We start from the raw sequence: 24,735 nt of genomic DNA, 5'->3' as shown, positions 1-24,735 counted from the left end.
TGTCTTTATGAAAAAAAATATTTGTAATATATGTATAGCTAAAATTTAATGGAAGAAGACATGGGCAAATAAGTGTCTAAATACAGTATTAGCATCAGCAGAGGATTGCGGTCGCGTGAGTTATAGTTGCCTGCACTAACTATAACGGGGGAATTTCATTGGTTTTTTATCAGTAAAATGTCCAGCTAACTATAACATGTGTGAAACCTATGGTTTTTTCAGTGAATATATATATATATATATATATATATATATATATATATATATAAGTTGCCCTCTAGCGAAGGAGCACTCTCAGGCAGGCTAAAAATCTTTATTTCACCAACAGCAGATGCCCAAAGATTGAAAACATATTGTCTTACGCGTTTCAGACTCAACAGTCCTTGCTCACAGGCCTGACACACAGCGAAGCATCCACAATTTGCAGCCACTTAATATCCATTAGCAGAAGGTACCGCCCACTTGGGCCTCCCGTGTGTTAGCACTCCAGTGAGTTGACAGGTGCATCATGGTATACGTAGTTCTGCCCAATAATATTTACCCCTGTGGGTCTGCTCTTACTAGTGTGACAGTGTCCAAATTCAATGCCCCAGTGGGCTCAATCCAAAGTTCCATCTCTGCAAATGCCGTGTATTAATAAAGGCCTGTCGATCCAAAAATGACGTACAATCTCAATCGTACCTAGAGGGCAACTTCATGGGTTTTTTGTATTACGGCTAGTCCAGCCTTGGTGGAGCGCCATCCGTGGAGCCCAGCGGATCCACAATGACTGAGATTGTAGGTCATTTTTGTCAAGTTATGCAATGTGCCTCACTTACCATAAAAAATAAATTTCAATAATCACAAAACAAAAAACATACTCAGCGATTTCTTAACGCCGTACAAACCAAAACATTTGAATTCATTATTACTGGTTGTATGCTTGTATGCTTGTTTTCTCTTATTACAATATAAATTACAATTACAATATAAATGTTTGTTGCAATTGTAAACGACTTAACAGAGAAGCTTCTTACTACATATAGCATATATAACATAGATATATATAAACCAGCAGTAGGTCTACCCAAAAGACTTTAATGCAGCCTGGCCTTTCAAATGCTCAACAGATAAGAGTTACTGATTTGTTAGTCCATTCAAGGCAGGAAGCCTGCAATTTTAAAAAGCCTTATTCCATGTAAGTTTTGATATATTCAGGCCACACTGAATGTTATGTATTTATAGATGATTTTACATTGCCTCTTAAAATGTATTTGTGATTAGTGAGAGAATACCCCTCTCGTAAGAGTAGTGACTTTAAAGATTGCAACACTTTAAGTTCCAGCTTTGACTAGCAGGTATATGTTAATGTGGGACAGTCAGTGATCACTCCATGTTTGATGGTGATAAAAATGCCATTTTAATATAGAGTGATTAGGAGAATGAAGAAGTAGAGACACGAAACAAAAAAATATAGATTTTTAAATATGCAATTATTCTTATTTACAGTGCTCTGCCCTCCATTGAGTCTTGTTGATTCTATACATAACTACTAATAAATAAATGTAAAAAATGAATGAAACATGAGGAAGGATTAATTGGTAATAAGATGTGAAGCTCTAGATCACATCGGAAACAAAGCATGGGAAGCATCAGGAATGACTGGATTTTAGAACTGACCATGGAGAGAGCAGCTTAGGTTTATAGCTGTTCTCTATAAACATAATTGATACTACTTTTTAATAGGAGAAATGGAATGAGTATGAATATAATAAAAAAGGCAACAGGTGTCCCAAGTTAAGGATAGGAATTGGGCATTCATGGTCACAGTCTTACACTCTAACTTAAAAAAGTAAACCAATAAAGAAAAATATGTCAACATGAAGATATTTTTTATAGTTTATGATCGGTAGTGCAGACAATAATTTTAACCGTCAGAAGGTTTGGACCTTAATTCAGTCAATTTTGGTAATCTCAGATTTGCCAATGAAAATCCATAGAACATTACAAAAATAATAAATTCCTTCATTATTAAGTCTACCAAAACAACCTATTAATTTAATTCAATGTACATTTACCAAGACTAAAATAAAAAAAATGTAGTTAGTGTCAGATTGTACATTAGAAATAACATCTGAAAGACAGACGCTATTATTGCAAATCTTGAAATATCAAATTTTAAATGCAATTTTAAATCTGAAAAAAGGACAAGTGGAAACTATCAATTAATTGCCTTGGTTAAATATGATATTGTTTGTGATATTCCTTGGTGTCACATTCAGAGTCAAAAACACTCCATGGCAATGATTAAATATCTTTAACAAATATAAAAAAGGTGTTCTAAACTTGTATAATTAGCTGACCATAGCACAGGCAAAAAAAATCTTCTCAATTTTAAATAACGCCCCTAACCCAAAAATAAAAAAAATGTCTAGACGCTTGAACACACATTTTTACAGCTAGCTGGTGGATTCAGAAAAGGCCCACCCTTTGGGGAAAAAAAACAGCAAATGATGCAGTATTCCCAATCCCAAACAAGTTAGCAAGAGTTGTTCACAGACATTCCTCACCCACTTAAGATGAGACTCTACCTCCTCAGTGGTTTTGAGTAGGACATAATATCATACATTAGTCTTTGTTAACTCTAGTGTCCTTGGCGAAATCCCAAGAACAGTCCCTGAATACCAAACAACAGGTACAGCCTGTTCTAAAAAATACTGTCACAAAACAAATGTGTTATAAGAGGCTAGGCCGAGCGGGCATAGGCATCCTAAGGCGTCTAAAACGCAAAACTAAGGGAGAACCAAAGTGGGTCAAGAAGGAAAATCACTACAGGGCCTAGATATCTTAAATGCATATGCACAGCGTAGTACCTCTAACTATTTTTGTGGGGTTTACAACATTTTGGATGACCCGGGTTTATAACACAATCTCTTATGTATTTAATCCAGGGAATACAATCATTATTGTTGAATGGCTTAGCCTTTTTAGGTCTCGCTTGACCCAGCGCATGCGCTGGTCTGGCAAGACTTATTGAGAGGGCTCCAAAAAGTGCTACCAGGCCAGCCTAGAGATACAGTGCATGTGCGCGGGCGCGCTCTCCGCGCTTGACCGCAATTATTTTCACTTTCGGGGCCGCACGCCCGCTTTGATGTTTGATCGCCGCGCTTAACCGCAATTACTTTCACTTTTGCTTGTTTCCATTCCTGCTTCTTTTTAATCCTCCTAAAAGCCAACGTTGTTTGAACTGTAAACTTCTTAAAATGCCACCGTGCGTTTACTGACGGGCTGCAGCATGCGCGCGCGCAGCTCCCCCGAGTTTGTTCCACGCTGTAATGATGCACTGGAAACTGATCCTGCCCGCCTCTGCCTGCAGTGCCCCGCGCCCCCAGACACATCACTTCTGGTGGGGTTGTATCGCTTCTGGTGGGCTTCTAGTACGGAAACACCGGCGCCCCGCAGACTTTACACACCTCTGTCTTTCGGCTGCTGCAGGTGAGCTCCCTTTGACTGTGTGATCTCTGCTTTACCGAGCAGTCCTAACGGGGAGAGAGCGCGTTGCTGGACGCATCACCCTCCCCCCCCCCGGGGAAGGAAAAACAATGGTAGCTGCGAGGAAGTAAGGCTTGCCCTTGGTGGGTCTGTTGCAGAAGCATGCTTTCAGCACTTCTGCCTTTGTATGTTGCAGGGTATAAACGAATCTGAGGAAACGTTTCTGTACGTTTTTTTTCGTTGTCTTCTTGTGACGAGTGTCTGCAATAGAGGTGTAACTTAAGTTGCAGCAACCTGTGTAGACGAGTAGCTGCTGTTTGGAGCAATTTGAATCAAGAACTACTTGTTCAGCCCCCAGTCAACCTTCATTTAACCCTATTAATTGCTTACTTCCTCTAACAACCCCTTATTCTGTACTCATTTTCGACTCTAGGTAATCTCACGGTTTTAGATGTCAGCGGTGTTTGCTTTCTTCATGCTCATTTGCTGCCCCATATTTTAAATGATTACGCCTCGGGAGCAGCTTATTAAGTTTCGAGTCGAGCGGAAGGTTGTGTTAAAACATGGGAATTCAAACGACAAGCAAAATTAAGCGAGACACTTAAATGCATAAAATGAGTGCACGGAAAAACAACCTCATGCTTCTTCTGTCGCTTCCTTTATTTGACTTTATGACCCCAGCTTTCGTTTCTACATTTCCAGTGGCCAGTGATGCACATAGCAGTGACTCTACCCTTCTGCATGTACTTTACCTATATAGCTTTTTGCTAAATAGGTGCTATTACCACTATAGGGCGATTACAAAACTTCAGTTTCACTGTAAGGTTTTAGTCAGCATTTCATTTTTAGGTCTCGACTGGGCATTTTATTTATTAACAGTAGGCTTAGAGGTCGCCTATTGCTTACCATTGGTTGGTTTCATTGTCACTCTCTTGTTTCTTAATGGTCAGTTGCCATAGGTTTCCCTCCTCTTCATGTGTTTGTCCCTCCCGTGGAGCATGGACGCATTACTTGTATCTTTCCACTGGTCACTTTTTGAAGCATTACCTTTTTAATTTATTTTCTTTTAAACGCTCTATAAAACTGCATTTGTTTTTCAGATGTCTCTCTGTGTGCTGCTCTTCTCTCTGCCGCACTCTGTGTTGCTCTCTAGCCAGTGTGCTTGTCTCCAGACTCCTCATTATTGTGCTTGCCAATATGTGCTTCTCGCAACAGCTTCTGGTTCCTCTCTCTCATCCGTGTTGCTTTCTGCTTCCCATCGTCCTCCATATTTTTTCCCCCACCTGTGCCTTCTGTGTTGCTTCTGCCCCGCCCTCTGTGTCAATTCACCACTGCATTGCTTAATTCTCTACCTGCGCTCTTTGTGTTGCTTCTCCACAGATAAACCCTCTGCGTTGCTTCTGCCACCTGCACGTAAAAAAAACCAAGCATTGGCATAGCCAATAGGTCTCGCTTTTGGGACCTTAGAAGTGTTTAGCCATGCAACAGTTGCATAACTAAATACTTAGAAGGTCCCAAAAGCGAGACCTATTGGCTATGCCAATGCTTGTTCCTATTGAAACTCTGAGAACAACAAAACAAGTGTAAATGATTTAGGCAACAATAGAAGATCAAAGTTTGCTTTGGCCTCAGTGGCCTGGCCCTTAAATGGTTCTCCTCCTACCTTCAACACAGAACACAACAAATCAAAATCTACAACTGCCTCTCTAACCCTACTCCAGTCTCCCTAGGTGTACCCGAGGGATCTATTCTTTCTCCCTCTCTCTTCAATCTCTTTATGGAACCCCTCATCCTCATACTCAAACAAGCTGGTATCAATTACCACCTTTATGATGATGACACACAACTTTATTACAAGATTAAATCCCACTCTGATGTTCTGCATCTTAACAACACCCTGTCTAAGATCCAATCCTGGTTCCACTCCAATCATCTCAAAACTCAACCCCAATAAAACGGAAATCCTTCTCTTCTCTCCAGAAAACAATCCTCTACCTATCCAATCATGGATCCCTAACCTTAATGCCCTCAATTGTCCGCTTTCCTTATCCAACTCTGTAAAATCTCTTGGTTTCCACATTGACAACTGCTTATCTCTTAATGTCCACATAAAAAACTCGGCCAAAGGAGCACTCTTCACTCACCGCCATCTTAAGAAACTTAAACCCTTCCTTCCAGCTGACGACTTTAAATCGGTTGTCCAATCTCTCGTCCTCTCAAGAATTGACTATGGAAACGCTATGCTCCGGATTGCCGAAAGTACACCTTGCTCCACTCAAAACTGTTCTTAACCTTGCGGCCAGGCTAATCTCTGACTGCAAACATTTTGACCACATCTCCCGAGCCCTTAAAGGTCTTAAATGGCTTCCCATCGAAGGCAGATCCTCCTACAAGATTGCATGCATTACGCACAAAGCCCTTCATCAAAATGCCCCTTTGTATCTCACTAATAAACTTAACAAAGGGGGCTGCACAAGACCCCTGAGAGCACCAATGCTCTCGTCCTTATCCCACCTCCGTTAAAAAAGAAGACCACACAATCTAGTTCTTTCTCTGGAAACGCCCCTTACATTTGGAATACCCCCCCAAAAGATCTGCGTTGTAATCCCTCCTACATCAGCTTTAAAAAAGACCTCAAACTGCACCTGCTCACCAAATATTGAGGTCCATAATCCTCTGCATTTTCCATTGGTCCTGCTCCGCCCACCATTAATGCTCTCCTCCTTCTCGTGCCACTGTACTATATTTGTTTACCTGTATCTATTTCATTCATGTAGATAGCCTTCTGAAATTTGTAAATTGAATGTAATACACATTGCTTGAGCCTTTGCAAGGGGAAAGCCCACTTTGTTTTGAGGGTGCCAAAGTTTGTCCTACCCTGTGGACTACAGACTGCAAACAATTCTTGCACCTATTGCCCCTTCCTTACCCTTACCCTTAGCTGTGTTTTACCTGGCTGACTATGATGGGGAAGACCAAGACCACCAAGTCAATGGCGCTGGAGAAGCGACGTCTATCTCCGCTCCTGCGGACAGGACTCTTGACAGCCCCCATCACCTTGAAGCGACTCTTCGGATTCTTTCCACTCAGTTTAAAAGGTCCTACAAGCCATCATGGATACTAAAACGTCTCTGGAAGCCCAAATCTAAACTGTTTCACTCAACATGAATCTGCTATGCTCTGACCATCGCAAGTTATTGGCCACCGTGGGGCAACAATGCATGACCTGAAGGGGCGATTGAAACATATGGAGGAGGAGGTCACTACTCTACATCGCAGAGCGGAGGATGCCGAGGTGCGATCCCGGTGCAATAAAATTTGCCTCTTGGGCTTTCCTCAATGATCTGAGGGTCCCAGTGTGGAATTGTTCATAGAGGACTGGATGGCGACCATCGACCCTGAAAATAAGGTGGTAAAATTCTCCATTTAAAGGGGGCATTGAACGCTAGGCCAGTCACCCCTTCCAGGCACTCCACTGTGTCCCATTATAGCACACCTTCTTAATTAACATGACTGTGACCTGCTGTTGCAGCGTTTTCACACTAAGGGCCCTTGGCAGTATGAAAATTAGACAATTACAGCATTTCCTGACTTCACAATTGAAGTACAGAGGAGCCATGGCTCTTACTGTAAGGTCAAGCAGTGTTTTCGTGAGCTGTATTTTAAATATGTGCTCTTGTTCCCTGCAATGCTTAGGGTGATCAATGGTGATACGGTACACACATTTCTTTCACCAGAAGATGCATGGACCTGACTCCATGCTAAAGACTTTATGCATACTCCATCTGAAGACTTAGGCGCTGATGGAGCAAACATGTATACCTTAAAACAAAGCCGACCAAAGATCAAGTGGCAGCGGAGCAACCTTGTGCGGTATCGGAGGTTTCACTTCATAGCACAAACTCCTTCGCTCTTCTACGCCAGGAGCCTCCATTGGAGTCAGGATTGTACTCGGGTGGCTCACTGACATCGACAGCTGGGGTCTACCAGGGCCCGAAACTCACTCTACGGTCGGCGGCCAACATCTGACATTGTTCTTTTTGCCAGGGAGGTGAGTGACCCGGTGAAGGTGCATTGCTGTTGGATTTGTTATCTCCCTGCAGGTAATCTACACGGAGTACGAGGACTGGAAGTCACATTACTCGCCATGGGCCTCCTCAGCGGAACCTTTGAACTTTGACATTTTCAGGCTGCACACAGCTTCATTTGGCCCGCTCCCCATTGGAGTATTCCATGTGGACTTGAATATTTCAAAGGCATTATTTGTGTGCCAGTTGCATGGTTTGAGGGGTTTTGGCATGAAGCCAGAAGGTGATCAGGCCTAGGATCGGGGAGTTGTTCTATTGATTTGTTCAATTGTGTTTTATTTCCTGGCTGGTTGGGGGAGTGACCGGGATGTTTGGGGGCCCAGCTGGGGGCAGAGGGACGGGATGGGACCTATGAACCACAGGGTATGTAGTCTGCACAAATGGCCCACACCTTTCACGCTTTATCTTGGAACATCCATGGTATAGCGACCCCTGCCAGGAAACACCGGCTATATGCTTATCTCCAGCCCAGACACATTCATTTTGCTTGTCTACTGGAGACCCACCTGACCACAGCAAGATGGGTAGGTGCTGGAGTGGGCAGGTCTTTAGTACTGGATACTCGGCCTTAGCCCGAAGGGTCCTTATCTGGATTGCTCTGGAGGTACCTTTTGTGAAGTCGAGAGTCCTTGTTAATAAGGTGGGTCATTATTAAATCCTGGTGCGCACCTTAGATGGGCGCCCCTTTTCCGTGGTTTCCCTTTATACACCTAATACATCTCATGGTGTGTTTCCTTAGACACATTATCCCCTACTTTTTTGCAGGATCCCCAAGCCCCGGAGTTATGGGGGGAGATTTTAACTGCATACACAACACTGACTTGAATCGCTTGGTCCCCCACCCCCTGGCACACAAGCGATAAAACACTTCCAACAATGGTCCAGGATGTCCACCTTGCATGATGTCTGGTGGCTGGGACATCCAGGGGAGGCAGAGTATTCTTATTATGCACCAGGTCATCAGGTCCATACCAGGTTAGATTATTTCTTCTGCAATGTGGATTGCTGGCCCCTTATACGCAACTCTAAATACCAGGGTAGGACCCTGTCTGATCATAACCCACTCTTGGTTACGTTCCAGTGGAGGGGGTGAGGACTCATGTCCTGACCTGGCTGCATCGACAGAGGCCCTGCAGGGCACGGCATACAAAGACACCATTGCTGTGCACCTTTCCCGCTATTTGGAGGAGAACACTGGGTTGGTGGATTCCCGGGGTTTGGAATGGGATGCCATAAAGGTGGTTATGAGGGGGCCGTGCCGGGCCACTACGTGGGGTGTGAAATTGTCTCACTCGTAGAGTTCTGACTTTAGAGGGCTGCTTGCACAGAGATCGAGGCGGTATCAGCATCTGACGCACACCCCGGCTGGTGGCTTGCGCCATGAATGTCAGGAGGAAGTGCAGAGACTTTGTGACCTGGACTATAAATTGGCTCTGACCTGCCAACACGCTGACGGCAATAAACCGGAGCATATGTTGGCTTGGTTACTGAGGTTGGAGGTGGGCGCCATGATTGATGACACAGGTGGTTTGAGAACCACTCAGACGGACATTAATGAGGGGTTCGCCCAGTATTATGAGAGGCTGTACTCCTCCCCCCGGGAGCCCACACTGGCACAAGTGCGGGATTACTTTTGAGCGGCAGCCCTTTCCCGCCTGACCCCGCTGTAACTGCTAGACCTGGAGAAACCTCTTCAGACTGAGGAGCTTAATCTAGCAGTTCGCCAGATGGCGTGTGGTAAGACTCCAGGTACGGATTGGTTTCCTTTGGAGTACTACATGGCTTTTAGCTCCACCCTTGCTCCTCGTCTACTGGAAATATACCAGGAGGCAAACCATCGGGGCATCCTGCCTATATCTCTTCGTGAGGCTCTCATAGTGGTGCTTCCGAAACTGGGCAGAATTCCTCTTGAGGTTGGCTCCTACCGCCCAATATCAATATTGAACATTGATTATAAAGTTCTGACTAAGGTCCTGCCCAATAGACTGCTCCTGATGATTCGCTCTCTGCTGAATCCGGTTCAATGTGGGTTCGTGCCACTGAGGGCAACGTACTACAACATTCAACAGTTGTGCCACATCATGGATGAGATGACTGGCTGGCTGACCTGTCAGTGGCGGTCTCCCTAGATTTCGAAAAAGCTTTTGATACAATTGATATGTCGTACCTGCTTCCAGTGTTGGAGGTGTTTTGGATGGGTCCTAACTTCCTGGGTTGGGTCAAGCTCCTGTATACAGGTCCACTAGCCAGGGTCCGCACTGGCTGTCAGATATTGCTTACTTTCTCTATAGACACAGGAACCCGTCAAGGGTGTTCCTTTTTTTCGATGGTTTTTGCGCTCGCCATGGAGACACTTGCTGCACTGCTGCATGCCAGGGGCACTCTCTGGGGTATCAAGGTGGGACCGAACTGGCACACTGTGTTCTTATATCTGGACGATGTGTTGATATATCTGGGACACCATTCCCACTCACTGCTATCCCTCGATGACCTGCTTGATCTCTTTGTAGAGATGACAGGCCTCAAGGTTAACTGGGGTAAGCTGTGTATCTTCCCTTAATACAGAATTCAGCCAGACCGTAGAGAGGAGCTGGGTGCAGGGCGCCTTTCTTGGAGGTTTGACATGTTTCATTACCTTGGTGTGAATATCTACTATAATGACCGCAACTTACACAATGGCTATCATGGTAAGGCCCTGGCCTCGATTAGCACTTTTGGGCCAGATTGCCCCTCTTCCCCATGGGCAGGGCATTGTTAGTAAAGATGCTAATTTTACCAAGGCTTTTATATTTCTTTGCAGCTCTGCCAGTGATTCCGGCTAGGTCCTTTTTCAGACCTGTGAGAAGAATGGTGTCTGAGCTTTTGCTCGGAAGCAGGTCTCGCTCCATGCTTCAGCGTCCCATGCCTGAGGGGGGACTTGGGGTCACAGACCTGGAGTTATATTTCACGGCAGCCCAATGGAAATGGCCTATGTGATGACTGCCTGGAGATGAGATGGCAGACAGTACCTTGGTCCAGGCGGTCCTGATGTGGAAATATGGATTTTTATGATCAGTTATGTCCCCTATCTTGGACCCCAACGGTTTCATGTATAAATCACAAGTACATGTATGTTTCCTCCAGTTCCAGTTATGAAGACGCAAACACATGTGCGTCCACCGTCAACATGTCCTCTTTCAGATCCGCCATGAATGGGCCGGATATTCTATTTCTAAGTATGAAAGGCCACCGGCTTTATATGGTTCATTTATCCCATTTTACAGTCCAGGCGAGTAGGCCCTGATTCTGCCATTAAGCCCTTTTCCTGCCTTCTGCCTCTGAAAGCTCCAGTCTGAGCTCGCATCTGTATCCATGAACTTTGTCCTACTCCCTGCGCGGCTAACGGTGCCTGACTCGACCTGTCTGCTTGCCAAAAAAAAAAAAAACTGTATTTCACCTTCAAGATTATCTGCTCTGCTCCGCTCCTCATCCAATGCATTCCTGTCTAGTAGTTTAAGTAAACATTCTTTCAGCTACCGAGAAAAAGGCCCAGCTTCTCTGTCTTTATGCAAGTAATTCATAGCCCTGTTACCATGGAATATTCCTACCCCCTCGCATCTAGTGTAGACACTTAGACGCTTGTACACGCACTAACAGTCAGTATAGTCAGTATAGAATAAGATTCTATCCTAAGAGACCTCTCTTTTTGGATAACACAGTTCTTTAAACATAGGATGTTAGATATGATTTGGGATTAGGTTGACATAACCCCAGACTTCTGTCTCCACATGTAGAGCTGAATGTCAAGTCCCCTTCACCCCCTAGTTGTACGTCAATCACACGTCATGCTGCTGCGCGCGCATCTCTGCCAAGTATTTTTGCTGACATTGCGAAATTCTTCCATGGAACCACCCATTTATGACATCATATCTAATGACGTTCTTTAGTTACGCCTAGTTACACCCATTTTAGTTACGCATGTATGTTTTATCTTTGTTATCAACTGTTACGCCTCCTGCATCTGTTTTCACTATAATGCCTCTGTATAAAAATGATTACTTGTCAATAAAGTTGGTCCTTCACTTCCTGAACCTTCGTGGTGATGGAATATGGAGTCCATCAATTCGAATTGATTTTGGAATAAAGCCCGTTCCCAACCTCTAATACCACGGATTCTGCCTCTTATTTTACTGAGCTATTATTATAGATTTTCCGCATCAAATTAAGTTCCGGTAATTAAATTATTTACCACATATATGGCGCCCGAACAGGGACACTTTCTCATCTCACGCGCCGGAGGTGCGTTGCAGGCCCGGTCTCCTGCCATAGCTGGACGGACAACAACGCGTACCCACAGGATTTCCTGTATCTCCCTCCTGCCGAGCGGGGGTAACTGAGGCTGCGATCAACACCCAGACGAGGCGGTGAGAAGTGCGAAGTATCCCGACCAGAGCCTAGCTGAGAGAGCAAGATCCGAGGTATACAGAGGCCCACTAGTTCCGAAGTTCCGAAGTTTCGAGTCGAGTCCAGTCCGGTCCGAGTCCAGTTCAGTTCAGTTCCGAGGCCTTCCGTTCCGAGCTACCCGGTGAGTACCATTGCCGGGGAGGCGTTCTGACGTGCACATAGGTTGTGCCGGTCAAGACGGGTTTGGGTACACAAATCCGGTCTGCACTGTTTCAGCAGTGTATCTGTACTGTTTAGCAGTATATCAAGTATGTCTAGTATATAATCCAGAATTACCTAGTTAGTGCCGAGTATTATGCTTAGTGACTAGTTCCCTAAATGGCCATCATTGTTGTTCATTAAATGTTAAATGTTAAAATGTTTTAAATACGTTCTGCATATTGTGGTGTGAATGACTGTTCATTATTGTGTTTTGTTGTATTAAACGTGTTCAAAATTAGGTATCAGATCAGTTCTCAATATGCCGCTCTTTTCGAAATTAAGACAGATCAAAACTAGAAAAGGGGTACTCCAAGAAGCTGTTCCCATTCCTCCTAGGGACACTCCAGGGTACTTCATGTATCATAAACATGGCCTAGACGCCATATTATTTCTTGATTTATGGGCAGACTACACCAAGGAATTACCAGAAAGTCAGAGGTGGCCCGCAGCTGGGACCTGGGATGCAGATTGCATCATGAAAGTAGAGGAAGAATTATGGAAAAAGGAAGCCAGACAATCACAGAAAGATGCCATTGAATTATGGCGTAAAGAATCGTATAGACGTACAGAAAAAGCACTCAGACAGGAAGGGAAGAGTAAGGAGAATTCAAATAAAGTTCGAGAAAATCTATTAATTGAAGAAGGTACTCGAGTAAAATCAGACAGACAAAGAAATGCCCTTATGAATGGTATGTATCCTCTTCTGGCCGAAGGGTTACCTAAGGCTACTCCGGAGATACCCAAAGACTTGCCACCCCCATTGTTTCCGATAAAAGCACATCCCAAAGGGCATCCCAGAACCGCAGAAGATGTTTTCCTTTCTTCTTATTTAGACGACGCAGCTCCCGAGTATGCTAATACCGCGCCACATAGACCGCCTGCCGAGGGGGTTCAACGCCAAGACCCTCCTCCGTCTGTACCTCCGCAACAACAAACTCCGATACAAGTTCCGGCAAGCACATCTGTTTCTACAGCTGTACCCACACCTATGGTTGCTATATCACGTTCAACGAATCCTTTCACATCCAGCACCCCAGGTGGTGCTACAGGAGGTGCATCAAACATTTTTTCCACGCCACCCAGAGTAAATAAACTTTCCTTTCAAGAATTAGCCCACCAACGTACGCCCAAACTAGTAACTCCCGACACGCTTAAGGAACTTCTAATAGATTGTAGATATGATCCTGTGCCCGGCAAAGAGGACGAAATGCTGCTGGCATCATTACGTATCAGACGAGCTGCAATATATTTAGGGAGGCTACCAGGAATGACTACACATTTAGAAAATATATATCACTTTGTCCAGTCAGGGCGAGATTCTGAGAGTATTAATAGAGCCATGGAGTACCAGAAAGTGGAAATACAGGGGGAACTGTTACGTTTCCTCATAAATTGTGTGGTCAGAAATCAAGACCGACCAGGAGTAAATCCGGAAGAAATGCTAATTCTTACCACATGGAGTCGGAATATATCAGAAGGGAGACATGATAAACGATTAAGTATAATAGCTATGTGCCGAAAAATACGCAAAGAAGTAGAACGAATACACGAAGAAAGATTAGCAGTGGACCAGCCTGAACAAACCGAGGAGGAGGAAGAATTAGAACTACCCACAGGACAGTTAGAAACAGTGGCCTATGTAGGTAGAGGAAGATCTTGCAATAATACTAGATGCTTTACTGATCCGATACGTCCGATACGTCCAGATAATAACAGAAATTTCCAAACACCTATAATAAATATAAGGTCCCCCGAACATGCGTTCCAAGCCGCTGACAAATTACTCCGAGAACGAAGGGGTTATCATATACTCGATTCTATGGACGAACAAGAATTAGCCAGGTCAGCCGTTCACTGGGTTGACAGTCCCGGAAAATATAGTGATGATACACTAGCACACACGTTTTTGAACCTCAACCCAGATGAACAGCGTTTAGCTGGTATCTATATGATTCAACAACTCCTCGTATTATATAAAAGCCAACACTCTGATCCTGGTCCCTTACCTGACATATTGACTGAATTACTCACGAATAAATGGAGAGGTTCAGGTACTGAGTTAATTAGAGAAATACTAGAATCCAGAAAGCAGTACATTCTTTTTGTATGCCCCGAACATGTCTCACTGCCCATCAAGGAAAGAACGACGTATTATATGGATAGACAGAATCCCTTACGCGAAGTGCACCCGATAAAAGGTGATGACAATCAGTTTAAACGTGTGTTTGTATACACACCCATATCTAAAATAGAACTATTAGAAATGAAGAAAGTGGTACCCAGTCATGACAAAGACCCAGCGGGTTTCCACCGTGAAATTAAAGACATGTTGCTCATGGGAGAGTATACCTATCCCGACATTATGAAAATATTAAAAGTATTAATGCCTGCGGGCATTTACGAAAAACTCAAGGAAAAGGATTGGGAGGTGGGAGACCAAAAGATAGATTGGACAGCATTAGAAAACGAAGAAAAAGCTCGAGGTCCAGGTTCAGGGCTTGGGGACAAGACCAAAACACTACCAGGTTTACTAGTACAGGTACTACCACGTTTATTAACTACGAAAAAGGAAGACTGGGGTGCAATCTCAGCCTGTAAACAAAAGCAAGATGAAGACACTAGTGATTTCTATGCCCGATTCGAAAAATGTTTTGGTATAAATAGTGGAATAAAAGCAAGTAGCGAATCGTATCCACATCTGTTTGTGACAAAATTAGTTGAAAATTCCTTGCCCCAAGTTAAGAATAGAGTATTGAAATTCGAGAGTACCTGGCAAGGTAACACTCCGTCACAAATGTTACAAATGCTACAGTACCATCACAATAGAATTAGAGAGGAACAAGAACATGAACAAAGACGCATGAAAGACACGAAAATGAAAATGCTAGTTTCTCAGACAGTTCCAGCTGACGGTCATAAAAAGGGTATGACACAGTCCAGTGTTTCAGCAGGTCCTGTAAAAGGGACATGCAACTATTGTAAACAGCCAGGTCATTATGTACACGATTGTCCAGTTTTAAAACATAATATCGCCATAGGTAATACTAAAGAAAGACCACGGCCACTTAGACAGGATCAGAACCAACAAGGAGCCCCGCAGCATGCACAGTCCATGCCAGCTCCGCAACAGTCTCTGCCAGCTCCACCACCGCAGCCCATTGCTGCCACACAGACAACGACACAACAGATGTACCAGACCGCACAGTATGACTATCCTGATTATCAACGATACTCATGAAACAGCCTAGAGAGGGAAGTTGGCTTACCCCTTATCGAGGTCCCTGTAGATCAAGAAGGACCTTATGTACACAGTGAACTATTAGGCCAAGATAGAAAAATTTTACTTGATACAGGGGCAAGCCGAACAACTATAAAACGTAGTGAAGTTCCAGGGGCACCCCTCTCAGGCTCACAGAATATTTCCCTTGGTTTTTCAGGAAAACCTATCATTAACGAAGTATCACAGCCTCTTCCCCTTACGATTGGTCCCTTGACACGAACTACAGATTTATTGCTTACTAAATCATGTCCAGAAAACCTGTTAGGTATAAAAACTTTGAAAGCTCTAGGAGCTATAATATGTTGTTCTCCGGAAGGAGTAAGATTGTTTTTACGTGATTTCAAAGGGCACTACGTGTCCCGAGACATGGATCACCGACTGCAGACTTTACCCGCACATTTATGGGCACAAGGCCCTACAGATGTTGGTTGCATGAACATTACACCATATCGAGTCACACTAAAGACAGGAGTGGTACTACCACGAATGCGACAATACAAGTTACCCACAGATGCTGTATTGGCTTTACTGCAAATCATTGACGAGCTTATTACCCAAGGAGTGGTTGTGGAAACCGACTCCAATGTATGTAATTCACCGATAATTCCGATTCTTAAACGAACTGATCCAAAAGCCCCGCCAGTATATCGATTGGTTATTGATCTGCGCGAATTAAATAAATGTATTGTACCACAATACCCCGTAGTCCCAGACATTTCTTCATTACTGACTGCCATTGATTCCGAAGCAACATTCTTTACTGTAATTGATCTCAAGAATGCCTTTTTCAGCGTCCCAATAGATCCGGAAAGCCAATACTTGTTCGGATTTAGTTTAAATGGACGAAGCTTTAAATTCACACGCGCACCTCAAGGATTCACAGAAAGCCCCAGCATCTATAGCCAAGCACTGAAACGAGAACTTGACAGTATACACATGCCAGTCAACACTGCCCTGCTTCAATATGTCGATGATCTGCTGATCACCGCTAGAAGCGAACCTGAATGTGAAAAAGCCTCACTGACGGTTTTACAATTTTTGGCCGAAAAGGGGCACAAGGTGTCCCCTTCTAAGCTGCAATTCTGTGTTCAGCGAGTTGTTTACCTTGGTCACTCGCTGTCCAAGGAGGGAAGGCAGCTTACACCCGATCGCATCCAGTTAATTGCTAACATGCCAATACCCAAGACACAAAAGGAGGTGCGGGCTTTTATAGGCCTCACTTCATATTGTAGGCAGTGGATCCCTCAGTATGCATTTCTAGCAAAACCACTCATTCAGTTGACAACACAGGAGGCGGCCACATCGACTGTCCTCCCTTGGACTCAGGAACATACACAAGCTTTTGAAAGCCTAAAGAAAGCTTTATGTCAAGCACCCGTTTTAGCAACACCATGTTACAACAAAACAGTTTACACTCTTTGTTACAGAACGCGAAGGTACTGCTTTGTCAGTACTCACACAGGAACAAGCAGGATCACACAAACCATGTGCTTATTTTTCTAGTACATTAGATCCCGTAGCTCAGGCTCTGCCTGCGTGCCTGAAATCAGTGGCAGCGACAGCTTTAGCAATCAGACAAAGCGATGCCATAGTGTTAGGACATCAATTGACAGTACAAGTACCACACGCAGTAGAGGTTCTCTTGAACCGAACGCAAACACAACACTTGACTATAGCAAGACTCACTGGTTACGAATTGACATTGTTTCAGCCACACATAGAAATCAGACGTTGTAGTACATTGAATCCTGCCACACTGTTACCAGTAAACGGAACAGACCCATTAGCACATGATTGTATTGAAGTTATTACTATCACGACGAAACCTAGACAAGACTTGACAGACGTCCCATTGTCAGATCCAGACCTGACGTTGTATGTAGATGGTTCATGTATGAGAACAAGTACAGGAGAGTTAGTGGCCGCGTATGCAGTCACAACAGACACTGAAGTCATTGAAACAAATCGTATTAATACCTTGTCAGCTCAAGCAGCAGAGCTCACCGCTCTGACACAAGCCTGTATTCAAGCCACAAATAAGAAAGTCAACATATACACTGATTCACGTTATGCATTCGGAGTCGTCCATGACTTCGGCGTACTGTGGCGAGAGAGAGGTTATTTAACTTCTCACGGTGCCCACATTCAGCACGGACCCCTCATTCATGCTTTATTAGACGCAATACATCTACCCGCTGCAATATCAATTATGAAATGTAAAGCTCACACGAAAGTTACTGATATCATTTCCCAAGGCAATGATCTAGCTGACAGAACAGCTAAACAGACTGCTCAAACTCACACATCTGACATGACAAAGACAATAGTTCCGACACCAACACATTGCATGATGGTTAAGGATCCCGCTCTTGACGTAATTGACATACAGACACATGCTACACCAGAAGAAATAAAGAAATGGACTGAATTAGGAGGGATCCAAACCGATCAGGGATGGATGACGAAGGAAAAATCTATATGGTTTCTTCCCGACTCAATGGTCCAAGTTATCATTAATACAATACATAGTCCAGCACACCTAGGAGAAAAAGCTATGCTAGACAGCATTCAACACATTTGGTTCAACAAACATTTACGAGCAGCAGCTAAACAAAAAGTCCGTACCTGTATGATCTGCTGTCAGTTTAACCCAGGTAAAAGCATTCCCGTAGAACAGGGTGGATTTCAGCCTCCTGAGCACCCATTTGAAGTCCTCCAGATGGATTATATCCAGATGGAACGATGTCGGGGATTTAAATATGTTCTTGTAGTTGTCTGTGCTCTTTCCCGTTGGACAGAGGCATACCCGGTTTCAGATTACACTGCCCCGACAACTGCCAAACAGTTAGTTCGAGAATTCTTCCCACGGTACGGTTTACCACGTGTTGTCTACTCAGATAACGGCCAGCCGTTCTCATCCGAACTAATGAAACACGTTTCACTTTTGTTAGGCTATCAATGGAGATTTCATTGTGTCCGACACCCCGAGGCAGCAGGTCTCGTGGAACGACATAATCAAACTCTGAAAATTAGATTGTCCAAAATATGTAGGGAGAAAGGTGTAGATTGGGTAGTAGCCTTACCAGTTGCACTCTTTTACATGAGAATGGTAGCACATTCTCGAACAGGGCTATCCCCTTATGAGGTGATCTTCGGTAGACCACCAAATATGTGGGGGACGCCTATACCACGCAAAATAACTGATGTAGACTGTAATATGCTGACAGATTACCTGGCTTCCTTGATGTCTGCACTACAATCTTGTCGTTCACAGGTAGCTGCAGCCTTTCCCGACAACACCGAGGTGAAACCCCATGACATAGTTCCCGGGGACCTGGTGTTAGTGAGGAACTATGACCGGAATTCTCAGCTGGATCCTAGGTGGAAATCGCCTCAACTCGTACTGCTCACCACGAGGACAGCCGTGAAGATCGAAGGTGGCAAAGGCTGGATACATTCGAGTCATATCAAGAAATTTTATGGACTACCATCCGATATAGAGACTAAACCCTGTATTGCCTCAAAGACAGACTCAAAGCTCCCTTTTGTTGAGCAAACGAACTCAGAACTATATAGACTAAAACTACGGTGCAGTCAGTCAGACAATTTGATTGTTTAAGTCCTCTCCAAGGTGAATCGGTTGAATTTGTTTCTGACATGTATCCTCTGGACCAGAATAGAGAAAGAAATAATCAAATACAGTTGAAAAAACATGCGTACTGTAAATCACTGCGTAGTCATTGCACAGTGACGTTATTAATTTTGTTTTTCTTATGTCTTTTAATAATCGCGGCAAGTATATTGTTGCACATATATTATCCTATTTCTAAACATGTTTACAATGTTACTGCTGAACATTCTTTTAGTGAATTACCCCCGCATGAGTTGTCCTATAGATTTGCGCTGCGCAATAACACTTTTATTAGTATGTTACATCATTCCCATTAGGCTAGCAATGCTACAAATTGTTGGATATGTGGCCGACTCCCTCCCTATCAGAACTATAAGGGAATTCTGCCTCTCTTTCCATATCCGTTCACACACAATGGCTCCTGTGGAGCATGGTTTAGTTTAATTAATTCCCTAGATTCGAATTCCGCAGTTTATCAAGACAACTGGGTATGGGGAAACCTGAACTTAGTTTTGCTTAAAGTCTGCTACCCTAACAAGGAGGGACTTCCCAAAAGAACAGGAACTGATCTAGAAAATGAAGTATATGGATTAGGTAATTTCACGCTTAATCTCATGATCCTGAATGTCGAATCCGAAGCTGCACCAATTTTGCCCGCTATGTCAGTATTTCCAGTTAAAGGTGAATTATGTATAAGAAAGAATGGCTCCATACACATGGGCCATAGTAAATGCACCACTGTAATAGAATTCAGTGATCAAGGCAAGTCTACATTTAGAGCTTCTCGCCATTCCTACTTCGTATGTGGTCAGACTGCATCTACACGTTTGCCTCTAGATTGGGATGGTACCTGTTACATCGGATTCCTTCTGCCACCTGTTTTCTTAGCTCCTCCTGATTATCATAGAAATACTCATTTAGTACACAATAGACAGCAGAGAGATCTCCCCATCGTCGATTACACTGAAACAGCATGGGAAAAATACACAGATTTCAATAAGGGTTTCTTTCCTTATATAGGTACAGTCACTAATAGTAAGCTGATACGTAGATTAACGAGAACCCTTGAAGCAGTAGTGAACAAAACTATTTCCGCCTTAGGCAATTTAACAGAAGAGCAGTCTGCTATGCGGATTGTTGTGCTTCAAAATCGTCTTGTCCTTGACGTCATCCTGGCCGATAGGGGCGGAGCTTGTAGGGTCATCGGATCAAGTTGTTGCATTTTCATACCAGAAAATTCGCCGTCTGTATATAAAGCCATAACCCGCCTTCATAAGATTGTAAGCCAGATACATCAGAATCCAGGCACCTGGACTTGGTCCGGTTGGTTCTGGGGCGTGTTGTCAGCCTGGGGTTGGAGAATGCTCTCCTTCCTAGGTATTGGCTTTCTCATACTATTCAGTTGCTGCTTATGTCTACAATGTGGGTCAGCGATTTGTGGTCTGTGTGCCACCTCGTGTATCCCACATCCAAGTTTTCGTTCAAGATCCCGGAAGAAGAAAGAAGAACAAATGATGTTATATGAACAGATCAACGGATTGATGAAGATTGATATCTCTTAAGGGCAAGTAGGGGACAAGGAGGGAATGTGGAAATATGGATTTTTATGATCAGTTATGTCCCCTATCTTGGACCCCAACGGTTTCATGTATAAATCACAAGTACATGTATGTTTCCTCCAGTTCCAGTTATGAAGACGCAAACACATGTGCGTCCACCGTCAACATGTCCTCTTTCAGATCCGCCATGAATGGGCCGGATATTCTATTTCTAAGTATGAAAGGCCACCGGCTTTATATGGTTCATTTATCCCATTTTACAGTCCAGGCGAGTAGGCCCTGATTCTGCCATTAAGCCCTTTTCCTGCCTTCTGCCTCTGAAAGCTCCAGTCTGAGCTCGCATCTGTATCCATGAACTTTGTCCTACTCCCTGCGCGGCTAACGGTGCCTGACTCGACCTGTCTGCTTGCCAAAAAAAAAAAAAACTGTATTTCACCTTCAAGATTATCTGCTCTGCTCCGCTCCTCATCCAATGCATTCCTGTCTAGTAGTTTAAGTAAACATTCTTTCAGCTACCGAGCAAAAGGCCCAGCTTCTCTGTCTTTATGCAAGTAATTCATAGCCCTGTTACCATGGAATATTCCTACCCCCTCGCATCTAGTGTAGACACTTAGACGCTTGTACACGCACTAACAGTCAGTATAGTCAGTATAGAATAAGATTCTATCCTAAGAGACCTCTCTTTTTGGATAACACAGTTCTTTAAACATAGGATGTTAGATATGATTTGGGATTAGGTTGACATAACCCCAGACTTCTGTCTCCACATGTAGAGCTGAATGTCAAGTCCCCTTCACCCCCTAGTTGTACGTCAATCACACGTCATGCTGCTGCGCGCGCATCTCTGCCAAGTATTTTTGCTGACATTGCGAAATTCTTCCATGGAACCACCCATTTATGACATCATATCTAATGACGTTCTTTAGTTACGCCTAGTTACACCCATTTTAGTTACGCATGTATGTTTTATCTTTGTTATCAACTGTTACGCCTCCTGCATCTGTTTTCACTATAATGCCTCTGTATAAAAATGATTACTTGTCAATAAAGTTGGTCCTTCACTTCCTGAACCTTCGTGGTGATGGAATATGGAGTCCATCAATTCGAATTGATTTTGGAATAAAGCCCGTTCCCAACCTCTAATACCACGGATTCTGCCTCTTATTTTACTGAGCTATTATTATAGATTTTCCGCATCAAATTAAGTTCCGGTAATTAAATTATTTACCACACTGAGGGGAATTTACATGCTAGACTGGCGGTTCTCCTCAAGAAAACCTACCTGGGAACTGGGTCTGCTCACTCGAGTGGCCAAGCTCGTTTGGAAATAATATATGCAACCTAGGCAAACACCGGTACCTTATGCACCACAGCTCCCCCTCTGGAGTGTGCCTTCTCTGCAAACTGTAATGGAAGTCCAGGATCTCTCTCCATGGTGAGAGGCCGGAATCACCCAATTGGGTGATCTTTACTACTATGGTGCTCCGTTATCCTTCCAGGGCCTGCAGGAACATTATGGGCTTGGTGCCTGTCTCTTCCTAACCCATAATACACTTATGGCAGCAACTGGGGATATGTGGGCTCTAGGGGCAGGCTGAGCCACAACTGCACCTGGGATTGCAATGCATCTTGACACATAAGCTTGGTCGCCGGGCGATCTCGGTATTATATGCGGTATTATATGCGGCTCTACAGGGAGGATGTCTGGACTTCTCAACCCAAGACCAACTCAAATGGGAGGGTTTCCTCAGCATGGAATTAACCTCCAAGCAGTGAGCCATGGCTCGGGAGGTGGTGAAGCAAGTTTCTTGTAATGCCCGTCTAAAATGTACGCAATTTAATTATTTGCACCAAACATACCTCACACCGCACCGCCTCCACAAAACATACCCTGCAGTATCTCCTGCATGCCCGATATGTGGCTACGGAGATGCCACATTTACACATATGGTATATTTATACATATATGTTCGTTGATTTAGCCTTGGTCCTCTTAAAGCACTTGATCGCAATGAACTGGAAGTCCTCCCACCCACCCACGAATAAGAACTGGCTACAAGTGACTCATAAATGGGCCCTAGCAGAGGTAGATGCCATGACTCGTGATCGCCCACCCCAAGGGGGAGATGGAGCAGCCATGATGTGTCCTCCAAGGAGAAGATGGAGCAGCCATGATGTGGGACACTATGTTCTTATGTTGTTTGACAGCCTGAATCTGCCTCCCACTACCTCGGGCTGCGGAGCCTGCCACAGGGAGCCAGTTGGATACCTAGACTGGCCCACTGGGGGATCCATTCACCCACACATGCATGGTTTATGGACACTGAAGGCGGTCCCCCTGGGAAGGAATATATTGGGGTTCCTCCCGCTCCCTTGCCTCCCCTGGAGCACCTGTCAGTCGTCGCCCCTCATGTTGTGACATAATCCTACCACTCGAGTCTCCACATTTCCAGTTAGTTGTTATGGGAAACACCAGCCAGTTCATAATGTTATTGACTTTTGTTTTCAAAGTTACGATGCATACATTGGCTACTCGTCTACGAGACGCGGTGATTATGGTCCTATCCTTCCCATATTTCCTTTTAATTGTTACTGTGGTGTGACCCCCATAGCATTTTATGATTTACTACCAAACTTTAACTCATGCCAATATACTGGGATGTAGTGTTTGCCTATTATATGACTTTCATACTTAGTCTGTCTCCTGTACTATATGCGTAGATTCTCGATTAAAAATGGCAATAAAAAAAGTTTAAAAAAAAAAGGGAATCATGCATCAGGGAGGACGAAATTATGGAGCAGGGTGGACTAAATTACCCTGCAAGAAATTATGCTGCATCATGCAGCACATTTTGTGTAGTATTACCTCATTACTTTTTTACAGATGAAAACTGTCTGGGCAAAGGTTTCACTTAAGTTGTACCAGACTGACACGCAAATGCAGCAAACAGTAACAGAAAGATGACAACCATGGCAACACATGTTGCTATTTATTTAGTAACTTGATCCGTTTCAACCAGAAATTATTTTTAGGTATAATCTGCAGAATATGTAGCAAATGATGGATTATGCGGCACATCAATAATTATCCAGAAAAGGCCTCAGCCTCAACGTGGCAAATCCATAATTATGAAGAAAATGTCTCAGCCTCAAAACCGCATAATTCCAGAGGCACTGGGTACTGCTCACTAATCAGACCATGATTGCTTTGTCGTACTCGAGCAAAAACATGAAGTTCAGTTTAATGGGGGCACCTCCTCATCAAAGGCATTTTCCGAAATTGATATTTGAGGAGGTGGGGATGGCTGTGCTCTACACCTATTTTGAGCATGTTACTAGAGGGAAGAGGGACACAAGTGTGTTTTGCAACTTTGCTGTTTTCTTAGTGTCTTTTCCCTATAGTGAAATTGTGGCTTACTTTTTCATCCTTCAAGGAAAATTGATGCTGCGGAGGCCCTGAAACTACCAGGAGTGGTTGATGTTATCACAGCAAAAGATGTCCCTGGTGCAAACCTTCTTCAAGAAGGAGATGAAGTGTTTGCATCTGAAAAGGTATATTCTGTGTTTGATTAACTGTCACCTTTTTTTTAGGCATCTCACATTTACTAAAGAAGGTGTTTGGTCATGTGTGGAAATTGATATTTGAACTTTGTGGTCCTGACACTACAGATGAATATATGACGTTACAACACATGCTTTTACAACACATGCCATTACAACACATTTTTTAAAACTACCATTACAACGCATTCCATTACAACGCATACCATTACAATGCATACCATAACAATGAATAATACTCTTAGTGCAACAGTAAGTGGTGGATAGCGTAGGGGTAAAAATTACTATTCCCACTCTAGTGATGCAACAGTAGGGGAAGTGTGTTTGATAGCGTAGGGGTAAAAATTACTATTCCCACTCCTGTGAGTTCAACAGTAGGGAAAGTGTTGAATAGTGTAGAGGTAAGAATTACTATTCCCAACTACCTTAAAACCCATACCCACCCTAAAACTTAAAATTCTCCATTACTTTTTTTTTTTTTTTTTAAATTATTTTTATTGC

The 24,735-nt window shown here is 43.8% G+C and overlaps 1 protein-coding gene across 2 annotated transcripts in view; it reads left to right on the top strand.

Moving 5' to 3' along the window:
• AOX1 (aldehyde oxidase 1) overlaps positions 1-24,735 on the top strand; it is a 542,538-nt gene that overhangs the window by 198,887 nt on the left and 318,916 nt on the right. For both annotated transcript variants that reach the window (XM_085649034.1, XM_085649035.1), the window contains exon 18: positions 24,108-24,225. In XM_085649034.1, the coding sequence (XP_085505160.1) occupies positions 24,108-24,225 (118 nt within the window). The remainder of the gene's footprint in view (positions 1-24,107; positions 24,226-24,735) is intronic.

This window comes from Triturus cristatus, chromosome 3_2 (assembly GCF_964204655.1).
Source record: "Triturus cristatus chromosome 3_2, aTriCri1.1, whole genome shotgun sequence".
NCBI classification, from domain to species: Eukaryota; Metazoa; Chordata; class Amphibia; order Caudata; family Salamandridae; genus Triturus; species Triturus cristatus.
The sequence above is the reverse complement of the archived record's forward strand: the minus strand, read 5'-3'. Positions and strand labels throughout refer to the sequence as shown.